The sequence below is a fragment of the Balaenoptera ricei genome, chromosome 11 (assembly GCF_028023285.1).
Source record: "Balaenoptera ricei isolate mBalRic1 chromosome 11, mBalRic1.hap2, whole genome shotgun sequence".
Taxonomy (NCBI): domain Eukaryota; kingdom Metazoa; phylum Chordata; class Mammalia; order Artiodactyla; family Balaenopteridae; genus Balaenoptera; species Balaenoptera ricei.
This window is the reverse complement of record NC_082649.1, coordinates 69,823,874-69,841,436: the sequence shown is the minus strand read 5'-3', so window position 1 is coordinate 69,841,436 and position 17,563 is coordinate 69,823,874. Positions and strand designations below refer to the sequence as shown.

The 17,563-nt window shown below is 45.7% G+C and overlaps 1 protein-coding gene across 5 annotated transcripts in view; it reads right to left on the bottom strand.

The window, feature by feature from the left end:
• Window positions 1-754: 754 nt before the first annotated feature.
• Window positions 755-17,563, bottom strand: part of RAD54L2 (RAD54 like 2) — an 89,671-nt gene continuing 72,862 nt past the window's right edge. For all 5 annotated transcript variants that reach the window (XM_059939776.1, XM_059939777.1, XM_059939775.1 and 2 more), the window contains 11 exons: window positions 16,301-16,543; window positions 15,960-16,078; window positions 14,532-14,650; window positions 12,618-12,717; window positions 11,666-11,871; window positions 11,070-11,242; window positions 10,354-10,550; window positions 7,717-7,916; window positions 6,438-6,527; window positions 3,980-4,072; window positions 755-2,137 (listed from right to left, as the gene is read on the bottom strand). In XM_059939776.1, coding sequence (XP_059795759.1) covers window positions 1,143-2,137; window positions 3,980-4,072; window positions 6,438-6,527; window positions 7,717-7,916; window positions 10,354-10,550; window positions 11,070-11,242; window positions 11,666-11,871; window positions 12,618-12,717; window positions 14,532-14,650; window positions 15,960-16,078; window positions 16,301-16,543 — 2,535 coding nt within the window. In that variant the 3' untranslated portion in view covers window positions 755-1,142. The remainder of the gene's footprint in view (window positions 2,138-3,979; window positions 4,073-6,437; window positions 6,528-7,716; window positions 7,917-10,353; window positions 10,551-11,069; window positions 11,243-11,665; window positions 11,872-12,617; window positions 12,718-14,531; window positions 14,651-15,959; window positions 16,079-16,300; window positions 16,544-17,563) is intronic.

Sequence of the window (17,563 nt, the reverse complement as noted above, 5' to 3'; positions counted from 1 at the left end):
CCTAACCTCCCCTCCCACCCCCCAAAAAAGAACCAAGACACATGAAAAGTCCAAATAATAAATAATTGCCCATAAGAAATAAATTAACATGGAGCTCTCTAATGGGGAAGGAAAAGGAAAGGAAAGGAAAGGCCACCAGAACAGGCAGCTGGGGGCTCAGTTCCAACCTTGTGAAGAATGTTTTTTCTGGCCACAACTCCATGACCTCCCACTCACACACTGCAATGCTTCTCCCTCCCAGTCTCTGCACACAGACAATCTCACACCCCAGAAAGGGAGATCTGCTCAGAGACAGCCACTGGGGAAAGAGACACAGATTGGTAATGCCCATTTTCTCTAATAATTTCCCCCAAATTTTAAAACAAGTCTGGCTCTGATAACCAGGGACGTGGGTTAGCTGGGCCTTGTCTTCACCCAAGTAGAAGGAAACTTGTGGTTTCCATGGCTCTTCTCCTGGGCTCACCCTGATGTTCATACTAATAGTTGCCATGAACCACCACACTCTGATTTCCATTTTACAAAAGATAAATTCATTTCTTAGTTCCCCCCTTAGTCCCTCCCTCCCTCCCTTCCCACCCACCTTTACCCCTGCTCTGTTACATACATGTAAGTACAAACATAAACACACACACACAGGCACACACACACACATACCTGGTCTGCTTCTTTCCCACCCCCTAAAAGGATTCCACTTCATGTGGAATCTCAGTCTGCCTACCCTTCTTCTCTTACCCTCCCTCCCTCCCCTCCCCTCTCCAGGCCAAGCTAATTCACCCAGTAAGGCAGCTCTCTCGGGAGAGAATGTTCCCAAAGACAGAAATGGGATGTGAGCATCTACCCTCAGATGGGCAAGCAAGCAAGCAGACAGCATAAGCAAGGCAGGCAGGAAGAGAGGCAGACTGCTCTGCCTCTCCATTCCTGTTTTAGGTCCCTGATTTCCCACTATTGCTGCTCTGTTGGATTACTTTTGCCTCTTTTGTTAAACAGCAACAGAGCCCTGCCACCTATGGTCAACCACCTTCTTTGTCCTCTTCCTTTTCCCTCCTGCCAAGTGCCCTATTCTCAGAAAGCCCAGATTGCTGCCTTCCATCTTGGTGGGCAACCTGCTGGGGCCCCGAGTGAGGTGCAGAGGGGATCCCCAGCTATTTCCCAGTGACCTCTATTACATCATCGTCCTTATCCTCATCATCATTGGAGCTGAACCCCACCTCAGCAACCTCATGAGAGTCAAACGGAGGCACCTGGGACCGGAGAAGGCCGCCAGCTGGGTAGCCTGCATGTGGGGATATGTAGCCTGGGTAGACAGACATGCCCCGTGAAAGGTTGCTGGGCAAGACAGGGGAAGGAAAAGGCGCAAACATCCTCGGCTCGGACAGGAGTGGCTGTGAGAACGGGAGTGAGTAGCTGGGTAGTATCCCTGGTACAGAGGGGTTGAGCATGAAGGAGGGGTTGCTGGCAGTGACTGAGGTAGCCGTGGAAGAGGAACTGACGGGGCCTGCTGGCACCAGAGGGTCAGTAGTCACTGGAAACACCAGGCGGGCATCTGCCAGCAAATTGGACAGCTGGTAGTAGGAGGGGGTACTGCCCATAAACAGGGAATTCTCCCCAGCCTGGGAGGTGAAGGGTGGGGTGAGGTTATGGTTTAAGGAGACGGGTGGCATGGCAAACCCGCCAGAAACTGGATACCCGTGTTCATACGGCTGCACGGGGGCTGGCAGATGGCCCTTCCTGGACCGCCGGCGGGCTGACTCCTGGGCAGCAGGTGGTGTGGCCAACTTTCGCTTGTGGCCCCTTAAGTCCAACACTGGGTGCCTGTCACCACAGGGCTGGCCGGTCACCAAGAGGGAACTATTGAGGCAATGACCCCCATGTCTAGGTTCAGTCCCAAGAGCTGTCCCAGGAACAGCACTGCTGTCCACAAGTTGAGCTGGGGGGCCAGGCAGGGCAGCATTGGAGCTTGGGGAGCTCTGACGGGATTCCCGGGCAGCAGCCACATCTGCATACTGCTGGAGCTCACTGATGATCTCCGGGCTGTCTGGAGAGACAGGCCTGGCCAGCCCCTCAGGGTCGGGGGCTTTGGGTGATGAGGCACTGTGTCTGCCGTTGCTTGTAGACTCGAGAGAAGGCCCCTGGGAACCTGGGGACAAAATGTAGGTAACTGAGAACCAGAATGGTCAGGGACAGAAGGCGGGTGTAAGGCAAAATTCCATTAAAAAAAAAAATCCTGTCCTGTGGTCCCCCAAATTCAAATAGTTTGATGTGCAAACAACATCACCGAGTCAATTTTTCCCAATCACAAAGAAAGAAGTCCTTTGATCTAGGAAACAAGTCTATCCATGCAAAGACATGTAACTTCTCTGTACCCCAGTTCCCTGTAAAACTCCACCAAGGTGAATCCTATGAAATAAAGGATATGAAATGCTGAAAGATATTCTTTTAGTCACACTCCTTCTGGGGACAAAGATGGTCAGTGACCAGGATGGGCGAAAAGAGGAAAATGAAGTTTAAAAAGCAGTCCATCCTGGTTAAAAACAAAACAAAATCCATGGCCATGAAAGTGAATGGGGCAACTGGGAAATCTGAAAATGGCCTGAATAGTAGGTAATATTATGGAATTGTTAACTTTTTTTAGTGCGATAATGGTTTTGTGACTAGGAGAGTATGTCCTCAATCTTAGCAAATGTGTGCTGAAATATTTAGGGATGAAATGACATGATGTCTTCAACTTACAAATAGTTCAAATAATAGGAAGGAAGAGAGAGAAGAAAGTTTATGAGAATGATAAAAGTCATTGGATCTAGCTGCAGGATACATGGGTGCTCACAGTGCTGTTCTTTCGACTTGTCTGCATGTCTCTCAATATCCATGATAAAAGCTGGGAACAAGAGCAATCTAGCTCTCATACCCTCATACCTCATGGTGGGAGGATAAGTGAGAACCACTCCCATAGAGGGGACTTTTGCAAGAGTTCCTAACATTGTTAATGTGCCACACATATACTCTTTGATCTGGCAATCCCACTTCTAGGAATTTTTCCTACAGATACACCCATATGACTGTGAACCAGTACTGTAATGGTGGAGCACAACAATCTAAATGTCCAGGGACAGGGAACTCGGTAATGCACTGTATTATACCCATCTAACTGCATCTTGTGCAAACCTTCACTGAGGAACATTTAAAGAAAGGATAAGGAACAAGCACTGAGATACACTAGTGAATGAAGAAAAGAGCAAACAGTATATTACAGTCAGTTAGCATTTGTTTTAAAAATACAAAGAAAAGTTATATACGTATATACATTTTTTTAATATACACAGATACACACATGCACACATACATATCCCTGTACCATGTATATGTATAGAATATCTCTTAGAAAAAAAAAAAAAAAAAAAAACAGGAGGGACTTCCCTCGTGGCGCAGTGGTTGGGAATCCGCCTGCCAATGCAGGGGACACGGGTTTCAGCCCTGGTCTGGGAGGATTCCACATACCACGGAGCAGCTAGGCCTGTGTGCCACAACTGCTGAGCCTGTGCTCTGGGGCCCGAGGGCCACAACTGCTGAGCCTGCATGCCACAACTGCTGGGGCCTACGCACCTAGAGCCCATGCTCTGCAACGGGAGAGGCCACTGCAATGAGGGGCCCACGCACTGCGGCGAGGAGTGGCTCCCGCTTGCTGCAACTAGAGAAAGCCCGCGAGCAGAAACAAAGACCCAACGCAGCCAAAAATAAATAAATAAAAATAAATAAATCTATAAAACAAACAAACAAAACAAACCAGGAGTAGCACCTCCAGGAAGGAGCAATGGATGGCTGGGAGTATGAGGGAAGAAAAACTTACTTTTCACTTTACCCCCTTTTGTACCCTTTGAATTGTGAACCATGTACACATTATCTATTCAAAAAATAAATTAATTACAAACCAAACCAAAAAAAAAATGCCATGTAGGTCAATGGAAAGTAGAAGCCACTATACCTGAGGCAGCCATCTGACCATCTTCAGGGGCCTTTGGTTTGCCAGTCGCCCGGACAGCAAAGATTCGCCCATCACTGGTACGGATGTATGTCCCTAAGAAGAAACATGAGGAAGACTGTTAGCAGCAGACATGCAATACAGCCAACCCTGGGAAACTCCAGGCCTAGGCACTGTGGGCTCAGAAACAGTTATAAAACTGGTGTCACACCCTCTCTCAATATCCCTGAAATGAGGAGTGGGATGACTGAGCTGTGGACCCAATATTACTCACTTATTCCACAAACACTGACTGCATGACTACCATATACCAGACACTGTTCTAGACACTGAAGTACACAAGACAGAAAAGGGCCCTGTCTCACGGAGCTTAACTCTAGAGGGGGAGATAGACAATTATACTAGAAAATATCAGGAAAGGTTAAATGCAATGGAGGAAATAAATAGGGTGCTGTGAAAGAGAGTAAATTGGCTCCTTCTGTTCTGGCCCAGGTCCTCTTGATCTGGAAGGAGCCTTTTTCCCTCAATAACACCCCTCCCTTGGTAGGAGTAATTCAAGATGGGCATTCTATTCCCACACGGCACTCGTCTACCTTCCCTTGGTCTTGAGCATGTCATTTGATCTATCTCTTGGTAGGGCTGCCTCTTGGCCAGAGGTCAAAAAACTTTTTCTTAAAGGTTCAGTTAGTAAATATTTTTGGCTCTGTGAGCCATAAGGTCTCTGTTGCAACTACTCTGCTGCTGTAACATGACAGCTGGGTATGGCTGTGCTCCAAAGGTCTTTATTTATGGACACTGAAATGTGAATTTCATATGGCTTTCATGTCACAGAATACTATACTTTTGATTTTTTTTTTCAACCAATTGAAAATGGTTGAAAATGTAAAACCCATTCTTAGCTCAGAGGTACAGTAACAGGAAGCAGGCATGATTTGGTCCGTGGGCCACAGTTTGCATACCCCTGCTCTAAGACCAGGAAGAACCCAGTAAGGGGGCTACATATGACCTTCTCTGGGTGTCATGTATTTCATGGCATCTTTTCCCTGAAACTAAAGTACTTTAACCCAACAGAGGCTAGGGCAAAATCTCCTTACTAAACAAAGACCCTTGGGGAGCCTCACACAGCAGAGGCTGACATAAAAGATAGGCTTCAGCTGTGTCCTAACACCCTCCAGCCCAGATTTCTCCAGCAATCTCACCTGGAGAACTCCATAAGGAGGCCAGAGGCAGTGGACTTTTCAAATGGCCACACTGGAAAATTCTGTCATGCAACCCAGGTATACTAATTCATCCACCCACTACATTTCCTAATCAGAGACGTCCACCCCACTCTAAGCAAGTAGGTAAGATGGCACAACAATAAACATGTTGGCTTATAACCCATTCCACAGCTCATTCCCTCTGGTTCTGGTCTCCCTGTGTGTAGTGTAAGTGCTAGACATTAAGCTTTTGATTGCTAAGACATCCATTTCAAAGATATCCATCTTGGGTAAACAAACTGCCAGCTGTACGGCACAGCTACTAGCCAAACTACTAGGTAAGGAACCAGGCTGCTCCCTCCCTTGAAAAGTTCCTTTTTAGAAAGCCTGAGGTAACCTAGGTAACTAACCCTTGAGTGACCTCGCTCTTCCCTTCCCACACACTAATTCCCATTCTTATGTTTTAAATTCACCAATAAAGGGACTTCCCTGGTGGTTCAGTGGTTAGGACTCTATGCTTCCACTGCAGGGGGAACAAGTTTGATCCCTGGTTGGGGAAATAAGATCCCACAAGCCACACGGCGTGGCCTAAAATATAAATAAATAAATTCACCAATGAAGAGTGAACCTGTGAAACCTTAGCCACCCCACTCTTGGACCCTAATAAAGACAGAGACCCAGGTCCACAATCTCTTTCTCTCTCTCTCTTCCCACAACCTTCCTGTGTGGCCCTTGAGTGTGCCATGTACCCTACAGGACCTGTGAGTAGCAAACCTTGTTTTTTCAAAGTTCCCTGATGATTGTTGCTGAGGTACATCTTGCAATCATAATAAGAACAACAAGGGCTGGTCTAGCCACAACACTGGCTCTGGGGAAGTGTATGTGGGGGCTTGCCACAAGTACTACAGGACTGGATGAGTGCCCCAGGCATTCCTAGCCGATACTATCGATAGGCTGAGACCAACACAAAACACTGTGTGTATCCAAATCCACTCCAAGATTCTCCATAAAAACAATGGCAAAATATAGGAATGCAGGGACCCTAACTCCTTTCTTTTAAGCCACTGACAGATATCCTTTGAGCCCACCCCAACTCGGCTAAGCTCCTAGAAATGTCATTTTCTCATGTTTCCCCCACATGTTACACTCCTATAGGATGATTCCTATCTTCTCTCTAGCTCAAGCCATATGTATTTATTTTGCTTGCCAGCCCACCACTCTCAACCAAAGGTAGGGAATAAGCCCTTTGGTCAGGCTCTCACCTTTTGTCCCACGGATGATGTGGATGCTCTCACCAGCATTAATTCTTGCCTGTACGTCTGTGGAGCTGTTGAGTCCAGGAATAACAATATCTAGTGGAGACAACAGACCTCAGATTTAGATTACATGGGGCCTGACTGAAGGAGGGAAATAAAATGCAAAGTCCACATGCACTCCTGTTCCTCAATGGTTTCCCTAAAGCATCTCAGTGGAGCAGAGGTCAGAACCAAGGAAGGTGAAACCAGCAGGGCCTCTCACAACTGTCTAAACAAAGAATACTGTGAAAACAAGAAACTTTTTAGAAATCTGATCATCTTTCTGATCAAGTTTCCTTGATTTAATTTAAAAATCATAGAGTTTTTGGTTTAGAAAAAGTTTCAGTTCAAATGGTTATTTCTATTTTTGTTTCTCCTTCTCTAAGCTATTTGCATGTATCTGCTGCTCCTGTCACTATGAAGAGAAAGAGCATTTTCAAGAATCAGCAGAGAAATAGGATTATGAGAGGCTCTCTCTTTTTTTTGGCTGCGCCGCAGGGCAGTGGGATCTTAGTTCCCCGACCAGGGATCGAAACCACACCCCCTGCAGTGGAAGCACGGAGTCTTAACCACTGGACCACCAGGGAAGTCCTGAGAGCCTCTCTGTTTTTAATTTGTTTCAAATTTTTTTTTTTACAGTGAACAGCTATTATTTTCATACTCAAAAAAACCAATTAAGATGTTTTCATGAAAATGTATTATGAATATTTCTAGATAACAAGATGAAAAACAGCATCATGAAATGCTTTCCTTCCCAATTACCCTGAACCACAGAATCAAGTGCAGGGACGGATGGGCTGCCCATCTCCTACCACTGGCCCATCATGCTCGATCTACATTAAACTTACAAAGAAAGAAGCAAGCGACATTTAGGTCTTTTAACTAAAGAGGTTGAGAGCTGTCCTTCATACCCACCTGACCCTACAAGTCAGGCAGGACTCAACACATTCACACCTCTCTCTGAAGACCAACCCTATGTCCAGTGACATTTCCACAATTTCTGCAGTGTTCAGAGTCCATCCCACCCACCACATTCAAGAAAACCCAGTTCCGTGTTGCTATTCTTAAGACATTTCATTAGAATGCAAATTCTTCAAGATCAGGGACTGCTGCCTTCTCTATTTTTACCTAGAGTGCCAATGTAGTATGGCCTAGAATGCAAACATTGTTTAATAAACACTTCCTGAATGAACAAAGCAATTTTAAAAGGGACAGCACCCTGGAAGAGAACTCAGGAGCTCCCAACCTGTTGTGGTGACCACCTTCTGCACAAGGACTCCCGCACGTTGCAGGTAGTTGATTGGGAAGTTCATAGCTGGATTTGTGCTGGAGGCAGAGCTTACACTACCTCCCAGTGGGACATGCCGTGGCATCATGGGGATCGGGGTGGACTGTACAGGGCGAACACTGGCCACAGGCTTCTCATCACTCTTCAGTGTTGGCTGCCTGGGAGAGAAAGAGAAGCACACTAAGGAAGTTTGGCAGAACAGCCCTTACTTACCTTTCTGCAAAGACTGCTGAGCCTCTCCAGACTTCCCCATTCTACAGCCTCAGATGCTGCTGAGAGAAGGATCAAAAGAACCTGCAGGGTATGGTAAATTCAAAAGGAGACTAGAGGCAGGGCTGAGACAGAGAGGAGACAGAGACAGCAAGGGATAAAGCCTCTCAGAGTCTAATAAGAATCAGATGTCAGTGGAATAATGCCTTTTTGGAAATGTGAGGTGACATCTGCTCCTCTAGAATTTGGACTGTCTACATACATTAGGAATTCGTCCTTGGAAGGAATTCGTCCTTGGATCAGGTAGAGGCAAAGAGGCATTAAGTGGGGAGAAGTTCTTCAGAACACGGTGCATACTAATTTGAAAATAAATGGGTGGAATTTTCCCACTAACCCAAGAAAATAGGGCCATGTGATGTCACATGTTCTGGTGATCTTGAGACCATCTATCCAGCTTTAACCATCATTACCCTCTGAAACCTCAAGTTTCAATAAGTAATGCAGACACCTCTCTCCTCTGTATTACTTTTCAATGGACTTCTCCCAGGGCCAATCCCCAAAGTGCCCCTATAGTCACAGCCACCACAAAAGCAGCAGCAGGCAAAACGCCGTGCACAGAAGTTGGGCTTCTAAATGGCACATAGCCATGGCCAGCCTGAGCACTGGTTGTGCATCTCTTACTACCAAAGTGCCAAATGTTATCCTGTGGTCAATGATGCATTCCTCACTTTTCACCTTCCTTTCAACTGGATGTTGGTACCTGAAGAAAGCTACTCCTTATTTAAGGTTTTTGAAATTAAGCCCCTGTCTCTAAGCTTTCTGAAGTCTGCATCTTTGGTCTTTAGTTCTGAGAAAGAGAGCCTCTTGGACTGGTATGCTCTTCGTCATCTGACTGAAGACTGGCACATAAAAGAACACACCACTGCTGTTGGAGTAGGTCTGCATGTCTCCTCAGTCACACTGCTCTCAGGTTGCCTTTGGGCAACCCCTGGGGCCCTGTGGATGCCATCATTCCCAGATAGGCCAGGTAGCACAGCAAGCTCACCAGGATCTGGGACCCACTTCCACAATGCCTGCCCAGGGTGGCTATGCAGGAGCTGGGGGCCCTGCTCAGATGTCAATGGGACTCTTCTCAGGATAAGAAGTCAGAAGGGTAACAGGAATCTAGCCTAAGCCCCATACTCTGCAGGGGCTAAGGCTAGGAATTTGGGTGGAAAGGCCTCCTCACATGTACCCAGACAGGATAAGGAATCAGCAGGATCACAGGATGGCTCATCAAATGCTGTGAGAGGCCGATGCCTCCCACAGGGCCAGAGTTGGGCCAGAAAAGGAGCTGAAATCTCCTCACAGCCCAGCCCATTTGTCACATCTTCCCTCCATATGGCTTTTCTCCTACTGGGTTCAGACTTAGTCCATTCCTGCTATTACAAGGAAAAGCCCAGAAAAGAGATAAAAGGGGTGGACGACAAGAGGAGAACATACTCAGGCAACAGTATCTTGGAAAATGACACAGAAATAAAGTTTGAAGGCTTTGAAACATAGCAATTTTCTACTTGAAAGCATCTTATACATAAAAAGTAGCAAATTTACTCACTAAAATTTAGTCTTACATAAAATCTTACATGGCTTCAGCTCCTTTAGAAGCTCATTTGACAAGTTTGTTTTTTTTTTTAAACATGGAATAGTCAAAAGAAACAATTCTTAAATCTATCCCTCTCAAAATAATTATCTTTAATTCAAGATAATCAAACAATGTAAAAATGCAAACCAGGCAATCAGGAAGCTGATCTGATAAAGGCTATGAGGCACTTTGTCTTGTAATGAGGAAAAAAAAACACAGATACTATTCTATAATTTCCTGCAAAGAGCTTTTCTCCCGCCTAGCAATTGGCTTCCATGCTTTTCCTATTCTTAATAGTTCTGGAAGCTGTACTCAAGAAAAAGATTTTTTGCTCAGGAATAAGGCAGACACAGAATGAAATTCCATTAGGAACAGCAGAATTCCCTGACTACAATCCAAGACCCATAGAAGACCTGGCCTTCACTCTTGAACTTCGCTGCTAAGTGAGGGCTAGCACCAAGGTGCTGCAGATAGGAAGCAGCTGTGTGGAAGGGCTGGGCATTTGTGTTATGGGAAGCTGCATCTCCTCGGGAGTCCAGAGGGACTCTCCTGAGTCACAAGGCCAGCAGCTCACTCTTCCAGCCAGAGCTGCTTAAAACACCAGGGCTGCTGAACTGCTTCAGCACCTCATCCAAGAGCAGAACCTCTCAGTTCACAGCAGCCAAAGAGCAAGTTGTAGGGTCTCCCTTTATTTAAAAAAGGAACCAGTTGAAAGGCTTGGCCCTGGCCCAGCAGCAAACCTTCCTCCCTTTTCAGTGACTCACCAGTTTCTCTGACTGAAGGCAGGGATGCTGGTCAGGCTCTGGTCACTGGCGGGGTAATACTGCGCATATGATGGGCGGGTGTAGGGGACCGATGTACGTTTGTCTTCCTCATAGCTTTTCTTTGCTGCTTTTTTCTCAGCTTTGGTCAGCTTGTGATCCTTTCGGTTAAGGAGCAATGACTCATGCTCAAAAGGCTCCTGGGGACACAGGAGGATGTTGATTTAATTACCAGTCTTTGTGACGTACAATAAGCCTTACTTTGAAACCAAGAAATGGCTGGCTGTCTCCAGTATTTAGCAAAGAGCCTGCTCTCAGACAGACAGGCGGGTTTACTGTCTTCCTGTCAGGAGCATAAATTCTCAACTCTAACCTAGCACCAGCTTTAGACAACCTAAGTCTGCCTTCCATATCAAAAGAATGGGAGAGTTCAGAGAATTACCAGACTATATTTTCAGAACTTTCCCCCCTCTCTTTCTGCTAGGAAAACTCACAATGGCCAAATTATTCTCATGACTGAGCTCACACTCCTAGGATGAGACTAGGATAGGATAGGTGGTTTGGAGAGGGGAGGGGGACTGTCTGCGGCAAGGAAAAGAAGCAGCTAAATTCAAGTCATCTGCGTGAAACAAAACTTTGGATGAAGGAAACAAGCTTGCCAGACAAGCCTCCCTCAGTGGAGAGTGCAGTACTGGGACACATGCATACCAGGGTCTTACCTTGGTGATGAGGTGAGGGTATTGCAGACAGGCAAGTTGCAGGACTGGCTCCTTGATCCCCTTTATGTTCAAGGATGCTTGGGGAGCTGGCTCCTTCTCAACAAAGTGCAGTAGGTTCTCCACCTCCTTTCGAGTAAAGTTCAGCATTGGATTGAGATCATCCACGACCCGATCTAGAAGGGAGAAGACATGGAGAAAGTCAGTTCACAGCAAAGAAAACTGCAAAAGCACAGCTACAAATATTGGAAGAAAGGTTGTGGGTGGCATAATTGTCACTAATATCTAAACCACCTCAGGCCACCCCATATCTGAAAGTCAAAGAGCAGGTCTGAGGCCCTCATGAAACAGAAATATGTTAAGAGAAAACTACATAACCAGCTCAGCTCTTATTAAACCCATCTTCAACAATATGAGGTAAATTCCCTCTTAAGCAATTATTTGAATCAGAATGAGATGGAAGGAACTGCTAGCTTTCTATGACTGAAAGCCTGTCTGTGTTTCTACATCCTGCCCCCCGGGGTCCCCTCCCACCCTTGATACAATTAGAATGGTAGCCTGTATAAATGTGCCTCTTCTGAGCCTGGAAGATGGCCCACCTGACATGCCCTGCTTGGAAATCTGACGGTCATAGATCTTCTTTTCGAGGGTGAAATCAGCCACAAGGCGATAGATGTGACAGGGCTTTTTCTGGCCATAACGGTATACCCGACATACTGCCTGAGCATCATGGCAAGGGTTCCAGGAAGCATCAAACACCACCACTCGGTTGGCACCAATCAGATTCACGCCCAAGCACCCAGCCCTTTAAAACACAAGCCAATAATCACAGAACCTTTAGTTTTAAAGATAGTTTTCAAATTGGTTTCACCCTCTGTGACTCCTACCCCAATATCGTGCTCTTTATCCTAAGCAGAATATACTGAATGATTCTGCTAATGAACAGTGCATTCCTCAAGCACGGAAAAGTATGCCCTGAAAGTCCAACATGGAAGTACCTACCAGCTCAGAAAGAAAACCCACTCTCCCATCCCTCTGTGATGAGTAAAGGCCCACATCTTGGCCCCAGAGTGATGTCACTGGGTGAGGGGAAATGTCTGCGTACCAATGTTTCTGATGTGTTTAGTCTAACAGCTTAGGAGAATGACTGGTTCATACCCTATCGAGGGCGTTCTGATGGCAGAAGGCAGAACAGCCTTCAAGTCGCTTGGCATGAGACAAATAATGCCATCAGCCTTTTATAGTTATATTACATTTTCTACTTACTAAAGCACTTTCACATTCATCACATCATCTAAGCCTCAGAACCGTCCTGACAGAAAAGCTAATTATGACCATTGTGAATGAAGGTCTCAGAGAAATTCATGACACTATCATAACTGCCCTTCTAACACAATTTCTTTCTGGGGTCCCCTCTCTGACCTCAAAAACAAGTCACAAACCTGAGGAGATCTCTTCCGACAGAACTTGGACAAGCCTTTGCGGTACCTGCCCATGTAGCCAAATGCCCTGAATGCAGTCCTCTGACCTCTCCTCTCAGGATCTACTCACCTTGTGGAGAGAAGGAACAGCCAGGTGGTGAGGTTGCTGGGATCATTGAACTGATTAATGAGCCGCTCCCTCTCAAAGGCAGGGGTGCTACCATCTAGCCCTAGGACAGAAGGAAACACACAAGAAATGGACAGATGAGGGCAGGGGTACACAGCAAAATCAATGGGCAAACGTGTTTAAAACAAAACAAACACACACAACAGTGCTCAGATTCCACACCCTGGACATTCTGTGGGGATCTACCATGAGACCCAGGCATCTATAATTTTAAAATACCCCCAAGTGATTCACATGTGCAACAAAGACTATAAACTGTGTTTTTCCCTTTAGTATCTTGGGTCAATTCTAAGGCCAAGGTTCCTAGACTTCAGAGTGCAAAAGAATCGCCCTGGTTAAGGAAGCCTGATAAACACTGGCTTAAGGTAACTGCTCTGCCTCAGTCCTGTGAATCTTAGTGACTTCAAAAGGACCAAGGGTTTTGTGTTTTATATGGATGATGTTCCTCCACCACGCAGGAATCCACATTGTTAACAAGCTCCTAAGGCTAAGAAGTTGCTCTAAGGAGACATAAAAAAAATAGAACTGGAGCAGTGGGATGGGACATATGAGTGAAAAGAGGGAAGCTCGAAAGAAAGAGAAAAGGTAAGCTTCAGTTAAGAAGCATGAATAAGGGAAGAGGGGCGGCATTTGCCACCTATAGTAAAGCAGAGAAAAGGGCAAAGCTAAGGGTATGAAATACTACATGGAGAACTGAATTACTACCAATGTAGGAAGCATTAGTTTAATTGCCTGGTATTAGAGGCTCCCTCAATCAACACCCCAACCTACCTTTCAACTTGAGTTCCCACAATTTCCAAGCACAAAAAAGCTCAGCACTGACTCATTGGGCAAGCCTATAGTCAACACAAGGATCCAGGCTAGCTCCTGTGCTGGAGTCTCATCACCACCCCCTGAACCTCCATTTCTCTAAATCTTTCCTTTAGCCAGGGCTTCTCAACAAGAAGATTTCCCCACCCTACTACCCCACAGGGAACATTTGGCAATATTTGGAGATGGTTTGGGTTGTTATAACTGTGTGGATGCTACTGCCATCTAGTGAGTAGAGAACAGAGATGCTGCTAAACATCCTACAATGCAAAGGACAGCCCCCTACAACAAAGAATTAACTGGCCCAAATGTCAATATCTGGTCAATAAGTCCCTGAAGTCACTATTTCTCAACTTTTTTTTTTCATTACCACCCCATTAAGGAGGCTTTTTACACATTTTTTCCCAATCACCATGCCCTCCATAAAATTTTAACACTACAGATATACTGTATATGTTTACTCATTATACACATATTTGTGCTTTATACTTTCAGAAAGTTAAGATTTTTTTGTCTCCTCGAGAACCAATTTTCACCCCCTTAGGGACACCATCTCTCCCAATTTGAATACATGATCTAGGCTGTGTTCACTTTGTTCCTTCTGCCTAAGATGATCTTTGGGCCACACCAGCTCTGTATATCCAAATTCTCCCCATCTCTGCAAGTCTAGTACAAGTTCCACCTCCTCCAGGAAGCCTTCTCCAACCGTCCTCACCATGATGATTCTGTCCTCCTTAGAACCACCATGAGGGCAATCAATCAGTGCTACTTTGAATCTGTCCTTGAGTTGCTGCACCTCGGATGATGACAAGGCATATGTCTTCTACATCTCTGCACTCCCCCTATCTGGCTTAAGCTCCCCAGCCCAGGACAGTGCCTCACACAAAGCAGCTCGCTCTTAGTGTCTCTCTGCTCCTTAGTCAATCACAGATATTCCTGTTCATGTGACGGTGAATGGAGTAGGAGAAGAGAGAACGAGAGAGAGGGAAAGGAAACCCTTAGGCAGACCTTGCCAAGGCTCCAGGAAGAAAGCAGCAATGAACTCACGGAAGTAGCTGACGTTTCGAACCCACTTCTGTACTCCTTGCCCCTCAGCACCAGGTAGACAGGGAGCTTCTCGTTTCCCTAGGAACTCCTCGATTAAAGCCAAGGTGGAAAGGCTCTGGCTGAAAGGGACACATTTGGTTCAGAAGGCTCCTGGACCTAAGGGAATCTTGTTACCCAATAGGCCCACCTCAATAGGCTCCCCTCTGACAGCGGGAGCTCCCACATCCTACTCCCCACAAAGAACCACCCTAGCTCATAAGGGAGTAGAGTCATCCACACACTTATTACCACCACCCTACTAAAAAATTCTCTATCCTATTACTTCCTTGATTGAAAAATTCTGAGATTTAGCTCAGTGCAGAGTAACAAATAGCATCAGCATTAAAAACCAACACTGCATGAATATGTATTAGATCTAATTATAGGCCACAGGCAATATTATGGATCTTACTAAGGAGATAGATCATTTAGTTGCTTCCAAGTTATGCAGAGAGCCAGTCCATAAAAGCAGTGGAACACTAGGCTCTCCCTAAGTTATAATCACTGCTTTCCTCTCAAAGTATCTTACACATGGGAACCCTCACTCTGAGACTCCCAAGCCAGGCTCCTGCCACTTAGCTCTCACTGGAGCATAATCTAGTCGGAACAAAGGAGAAGCAATCTACTTTACGTCTGTTTCCCTGAGGAGTGAGGCCTTGATGGGACTCAAAGCTCTGGCAAGACTGAGAATGTGACTTGGAAAAAAAACATCATTTATTTGGCCTTATATACAAAGCTTAGAAAAAGAAAAAAAAAAAAAAAAGGCTGGGGAGGCATAGACACAGTTTAGACCAGGGGTCAGCAAATGTTTTCTGTAAAGGGCCAGAGAGTAAATATTTTTAGGCTTTGCAGACCACACACAGTCTCTGCTGCATATGCTTCTCTTTTTTTTATTTTTATTTAAAAATTTTTTTATTTTATTTTTTTTGGCCGCACCCTGCGGCTTACGGGATCTTAGTTCCCTGACCAGGGATTGAACCCGTGTCCCCCGCAGTGGGATCTCAAGAGTCCTAACCACTGGACCACCAGGGAATTCCCTGCATATGCTTCTTTAAAAAAACAAAAAAACTCTTTTCAAATGTAAAAACTAGCTCTCAGGCTGTACAAAAACAGGCCACAGGTCATATTTGGCCTGTGCCACAATCTGAAGGATTAGACTGTGATCTCCAATGTTAGCCTAAGGTTTCAAATTGTTCTCTGCAGACAAATTGCACTGGATAAAAAAAGAAACTGTAAGAAAGAGAAGAAATGCAAGAAGGTCCTCACAAGAAGCACTGGTTGCAGAGGCATGGAGATAAAAGGGGGCTGGTGCAACCCCGGATGGTCTCAGTCTGCAGGGGTTGTATCACTCTTTACCAAAGACACACACTCGGCAATTTCTCGTCCTACCTGAACACAAGGATCTTGTCTCCAAGCTTCACACTTTCCTCAATCAGGTGGAAAAGCAGTACCATCTTGGGAGAGTTCTCTAAGACACCAGTCTGATAATTAGTCAAAAGATCCTTGGCCTATAGGAGAGGAAATGAGGCAGCTTGGAGCAGGTCCATGGCCAGATTACTAGAAATAGAATTCTCTCCCTCAAAGGCAGCAGCTCCCGGGCAACCTTAATAGTTCCCTGCAGACCTTAACAGTACAGTGCACTGCGCAAGCCCCACCCTCTCCCCACGAAAGCTTTGCACGATCCCTTCTCAGCAGTGGTTTATGGCCACAAAAGTATCTGCTTGACTCACCCATTCATATGTGACAATGTTGTTGCCTCGCTCCTGGAAAGGGTTAAAGCCAACCCCTTGTAGGAACTTGCTATTGGTCGCCTCTCCCATTGAGGCGCTGTCCTCACCCTTGCCTTTTGTTCCGTGTGAAGGGCAGCGGGCACTAGTCCCTGCTGAACCAAGCTCTTCCACGTCTAAGTCTTGCTCATTGGCCAGGTTCTCCTTCTGAAGGGCTTCGTACAGCACGTCGGGGTGATTCCAGATCTGAGGTTCAAGTTAAAGGGGAGGAAGCATAGGGCAGAGAACAATCTAAGGGTGTCCCAGGGAGTCTGGAAACATGCAGTTATTCAAACACACACCTCCCACAGCACACAGTCACACCAAAAATTAATGTCTCCCCAACCCCCTCATGGTCAAAGAGCCTGCACATTCATTTTCACTAACCAACTCTGATTGCCATGATACATGAATGGGAGAATTCACACCAGGAGGCATGCCAGTATGATTGGTACACAACCAAAAAGGCTGTGTCACAAGTCTTGCATTCTTATTTAAGCAAGAACATGAACATTCCTGTTTCACCATGTGGCTACAGTCAACTACTGTATGAAACTATGAAACAAGACCAATCTCTCCCTATGGACAAATGTATCTAACTTACAGATGATCAACCGTAAGTCATTTCAGGGACTATTCCTGGCAGGAGTTGAGAATTCCAGGGGAAAGAGGGGTGGGGGGGGATGGGAAGGGTATGTTTGCACCGCAGCATCCTCAAGACCATGTCTGCTTTAGCTTCCTTGCCCTGGTCTAGGACTGTGGGTACAAAAGAAATATTTTGAAACCCATCTGTCCCCAGACACACACCTTCAGCTGACTTATTAAAGCAGTGCTCAATTGGAAATAATATCCAACAGGTTGGTTGAGAGCTGTCAAAGAAACAGATCCTTCGTGAGGCAACAGAGAGCATCTGGCCAGGTCAAAGACAAGTCAGGGTTCATCAACCTATTCACGAGGCTCAGTGCTAAAGACACCTAGGCCTTGCTGTCCCCAAACCATCTCAAGCATTATCAGAATGAAAGAGATCTTGATCTGATTAAATACAGAATCAAATGGAAGGTATCCCTAATAATGTGTCTATGCTATATATTTCTTGAATCCTGATTACGCTAGCAGTCAAAAATTTTGTCCCACGATGTTCCACCATCACTCCATTTCTCAGGTGAAAAAAATCAGTGAGAAAGGAAGTGACTTCTCAAGTTTGGTATAACAAGTTGCACATTTGCA